This window comes from Protobothrops mucrosquamatus, unplaced genomic scaffold (genome assembly GCF_001527695.2).
Source record: "Protobothrops mucrosquamatus isolate PMUCROS unplaced genomic scaffold, P.Mucros_1.0 scaffold5359, whole genome shotgun sequence".
Classification (NCBI taxonomy): domain Eukaryota; kingdom Metazoa; phylum Chordata; class Lepidosauria; order Squamata; family Viperidae; genus Protobothrops; species Protobothrops mucrosquamatus.
The window spans coordinates 23,034-27,565 of NW_015391222.1; the positions used below are offsets into that span (position 1 = coordinate 23,034).

The following is a 4,532-nucleotide window of genomic DNA, read 5'->3' on the forward strand; positions in this document are numbered from 1 at the left end:
TATATATATATATATATATATATATCCATCCATCGTCCGTATCTATCATCTTTATATCTATCAACTATATCTATCATCTGTCTCTATTTATGTATTTATCTATATCTATCTTCTACGTATCATCTATCATGTCTATCTATATATATCATCTCTATATCTTTCATCTCTATTTATCTATCATCTATCTTCTATGTATCTATCTATCATCTATCATCTATATCTATACTTATCTATCATGTCTCTATATCTATATCTATCTATCTATCTATCTCTATATCTGTCTATCTATCTGTGTCTGTCTGTCTCTCCTCTATATCTATCTATCCATCTATCTGCCTTTATTATTCTTACAAATAACTCACGGCTTTAAACATTCAACAGACCTTCTTCCTCTTTTATATTTTAATGTATTATTATGTATATTTCATATTTTATTCTTTCATTTCATTTCATTGTATTTTATTTTATTTTTGTTTGATATGAAATATCTGTATAGCCGCCTATCTCATAACAAACCCCTTGGACTGCTGCTCATCAAAAATTAAAACAAGATTGGAAAAAAAACTCACCTTGGCTGGGAAAATTCCGGCCGTTCCAAGTCTTGGGAATTCTGGGAGTTAAAGCCCACACACGTTGGCTGAGGGATTCTGGGAATTGAAGTCCACCTGGACTTCACTGGCCCCAGGCATCTAGACCGAAATGGTGTGGGATTGGGAAACGGGGAAATACAGCTAGTCCTCCAACTTACGACCATCCGTTTTACAACTGTTCCAAAGTTACAACGGGGCTGTAAAAAGCCACTTCCGACGGAGTCCTCGCACTTACAACGGTGCGGTATCCCAGGCAGCCAGCTGGGGATTCCAACAAATTCCCCGAGCCGTGTTTCTTGCTCGGAATATATATATATATATTCCGAAATATATATATATATATATATTTCATTTTTCCTTCTTTTGAGGGAGTGAATCTCCTCACCGCCAAGGAACAGAATCAGCTGATTTTCTTCGAAGGCCTGAAATGGGCTAACCAGGTCCTGTTTAGCGACGGACAAGAATCCGAGGACCCCAACCCTTTCCAATTTATCAGGTATCCTAACGTCGTTGTTTTTCACGGGATAGAAGTAATCCTCCACTTATGACGGTCGCAGCGTCCCGGGGTCACGTGATTAAAAATTCAGACGCTTGGCAACCGACTCGTATTTACGACGGTCGCAGTGTCCCGGGGTCACGTGATCAAAATTCAGACGCTGGGCAACTGACTCATATTTACGGCGGTCACAGCGTCCCGCGGTCACGTGATCAAAATTCAGACGCTGGGCAACTGACTCGTATTTACGGCGGTCACAGCGTCCTGAGGTCCCATGATCAAAATTCAGAGGCTGGGCAACCGACTCATATTTACAACGGTCATTGCGTCCTGAGGTCACATGATCAAAATTCAGACATTGGGCAACCGACTCGTATTTACGACGGTCGCAGTGTCCCGAGGTCACGTGATCAAAATTCAGACGCTGGGCAACTGACTCATATTTACGACGGTCACAGTGCCCCGAGGTCACGTGATCAAAATTCAGATGCTGGGCAACCGACTCGTACGTACGACGGTCGCAGCGTCCCGGGGTCGTGATTAAAATTCAGATGCTTGGCATCTGACTCGTATTTATGACGGTCGCTGCGTCCCGGGGTCACGACATCCCCTTTTGCTACCTAACAAGTAGGAAGCCAGATTCTCTTCACGACTATGTCACTAACGTAACAACTGCAGTGATTCACTTAAGAACTGGTGACGAGAAAGGTCGTAAAATTAACTTAATACGTGTCTCACTTAGCAACGTAAATTTGGGATTCCCTTGGGGTCGTAAGTGGAGGGAGACTTGGATAGGGGATAAATCCAATCATTTTGGTCATGTTACGCACATGTAGCTTGTCCTCGTTTTGCGACCAAAACCTTGCTAAGCAGGACTTATACACGTAGTCCTTGATTTAACAACCAAAAGTGAGCCCCAAATCTCATGTTAAGAAAGGCAGTCGTTAAGTGAATTTTGCCTCATTTTATGACCTGTCTTGCCATATTTCTTGAGCGAATCCCTGCGGTTGTTAAGCTAGTCACACAGTTGTTAAGTGAATCTGGCTTCCCGCTTTTCAGACGGTCGCAAAAGGGGATCAACTGACCCCGGAACACCGCAACTATCATAAATACGAGTCAGTTGCCAAGCCTTTGAATTCCGGTTAGGTGATCGCGGCGACGGGGCGACGGCCGTACGAGTAAAAATGGTCACAAGTGACTTCTTTTCGTGCCGTTTTGACTTGGAACGGTCACTCAGCGGAACGTTGTGAGTGAGGAATACGTCTACGACTCAAACTCGGGCCGTTTGCCGTTGTCGACGTCAATTGTCCATCTCTCATTTGCAGCGGAGATGGCTCGGATCTGAAAGGTCTTTACGAGTTTGTCCGGACAGCCGTGAATCCTCCGACTGGTGGACATCGGTGGAAATTCTCCGTTCTGATCGTGGACGATCTCGGCGTCCTCTTGAGTCTCGGGGTGCGACTGGTGGATCTTCTGAACTTTGTTCATTATTGCCGGGTGACCGTGAACGCCGAATTGAAGGTACCTCTCGACCCCAGTTAACAGCGGTTCGTTTAGTTACGACGGCACTTGGACAAAAGGGACTTGCGATCGTTTTTTTTTCCACACATACGACCGTTGTTGCCTCCCCGGGGTCATGCGATCGAAATTAACAGTGCTTGGCAGCTGACTCGTATTTATGACGGTCAAGCCGAGTCAATGGGGAAAGCGAGACTCACTTAAGGACCGGGTTCTTCAGCGAACCGCCGCAACGATTCCCTTAGCGACAGTGGCCCGAAGGATTGTCAAACGGGGTCGAAAGCTGACTTGACAGACGGTCTCGCTTCGCAATGGCCGTTTGGGGTTCTGGGGGGATTGGGTCGTACGCCCGGGGACGACCTGTATTGCGGAAAAGGGGAACGAAATCAGGAATGGTGGTTTGCGTCTTTTAGGGGAACCTGGTTTTCATGGTGCACAGCCGGGAAGATTCGGAGGACGAAGAGAACGAGACGTTGGTGAAGGCCCTTCGCCATCACGCCAGCCGCCTCCTCTGGGCCGAAGGTCTGGCCACCGGCCCCTGCCAGGAGGTGCACGGACAGGTGAGCCCCCCTCTCCCCTGGACCCCTGGCTAGGGGGGCTTCAAGAGAAGGTCTCCTTCCTTCCTTCCTTCCTTCCTTCTCTCCTTCCTTCCTTCCTTCCCATCCCTTTTCATCTTTCCTTCCTTCTTTCCTTCCCATCCCTTTTCATCTTTCCTTCCTTCTTTCCTTCTTCCTTCCTTCGACTTTTCTCCCTCCCTCTCTTCCTTCCCACCATCCCCTTTTCACCTCTCCTTCCTTCCTTCCATTTTCCCTCCCTCTTCTCTTTCCTTCCTTCCTCCCATCTTTCCTCCCTCCTTCTCTTCTTCCCTTTGTTCCTCTGTATTTCCTTCCTTTCTTCCTTCCTTTCTTCCGTCTTTCCTCCCTCCCTCCTTCTCTTCCTTCCTTCCTTCTGTTTCTTTCCTTCCTTCCTTCCTCCCTTCATTCCTTCCTTCTGTTTCTCCTTCCTTCCTTCCTTCCTCCCTTCCTTCCTTCCTTCTGTTTCCTTCCTTCCTTCGTCTTTCCTCCCTCCCTCCCCTCCCTCGCTCTTCTTTCCTTCCTTCCGTCTTTCCTCCCTCCCTCCTTCTCTTCCTTTCTTCTTCCCTTCTTCTGACTTCCTTCCTTCCCTCCTCCCTCTTTCCTTCCTTCTTTCCTTCGTCTTTCCTCCCTCCCTCCCCTCCCTCGCTCTTCTTTCCTTCCTTCCATCTTTCCTCCCTCCCTCCTTTTCTTCTTTCCCTCTTCCTCCCTTCCTTCCCTCCTCCCTCTTTCCTTCCTTCCTTCCTTCTTCCCTTCTTCCCTTTTTCCTTCCTTCCCTCCTCCCTCTTTCCTCCCTTCCTCCTTTTCTTCCTTCCTTCCTTCTTCCCTTCTTCCCTTCTTCTTCCTTCCTTCCCTCCTCCCTCTTTCTTTCCTTCCTTCCTTCCTTCCTTCCTTCCATTTTCCCGGTTTTTCGTTCCTTCCGTGATCTCTATTTTTTCTCCCTCCCTCCCTCTGAGGACCTTGAACTAAAAAGGATCTCTCCTTGCCGCAGCTGACCATCCTGGAAAAGGATTCCCGGGAATCGGGCGCCGCGAGGGATCTCCAGCGGGTTTACCAGTACAAGATCCTGGACCGGAACGTCGCCTTCTTCGCCCGGGGGATGTCGGCCGCCGTGCTGTGACGCTGGGGGGCAGAGAGGGTCGGGTTTCGTCCAGAAAGACGCCGTGGGGGATCCAGGAGGATCTGGATCTGGGATCTCCAGGGGATCCGATTCGATCTGGTCTGGGGCTCCCGGCCAGGAACCCCGCTCGATCCCGGCCGGTTGATCGGGAAGACGGATGGGAAGAGATTGTGAGGCAATAAAGGAAGCCTGATCCAACCCGAGGCTGTTTCCTTCCTTCCTTCCTTCCTTCCTTC

At 48.6% G+C, this 4,532-nt stretch overlaps 1 protein-coding gene across 1 annotated transcript in view; it reads left to right on the forward strand.

The window, feature by feature from the left end:
- ELP6 (elongator acetyltransferase complex subunit 6) overlaps window positions 1-4,486 on the forward strand; it is a 9,668-nt gene extending 5,182 nt beyond the window's left edge. Inside the window, exons 4-7 of the mRNA XM_015829065.1 lie at window positions 959-1,086; window positions 2,412-2,607; window positions 3,018-3,164; window positions 4,168-4,486. Coding sequence (XP_015684551.1) covers window positions 959-1,086; window positions 2,412-2,607; window positions 3,018-3,164; window positions 4,168-4,296 — 600 coding nt within the window. The 3' untranslated portion in view covers window positions 4,297-4,486. The remainder of the gene's footprint in view (window positions 1-958; window positions 1,087-2,411; window positions 2,608-3,017; window positions 3,165-4,167) is intronic.
- The last annotated feature ends 46 nt before the right edge of the window (window positions 4,487-4,532 follow it).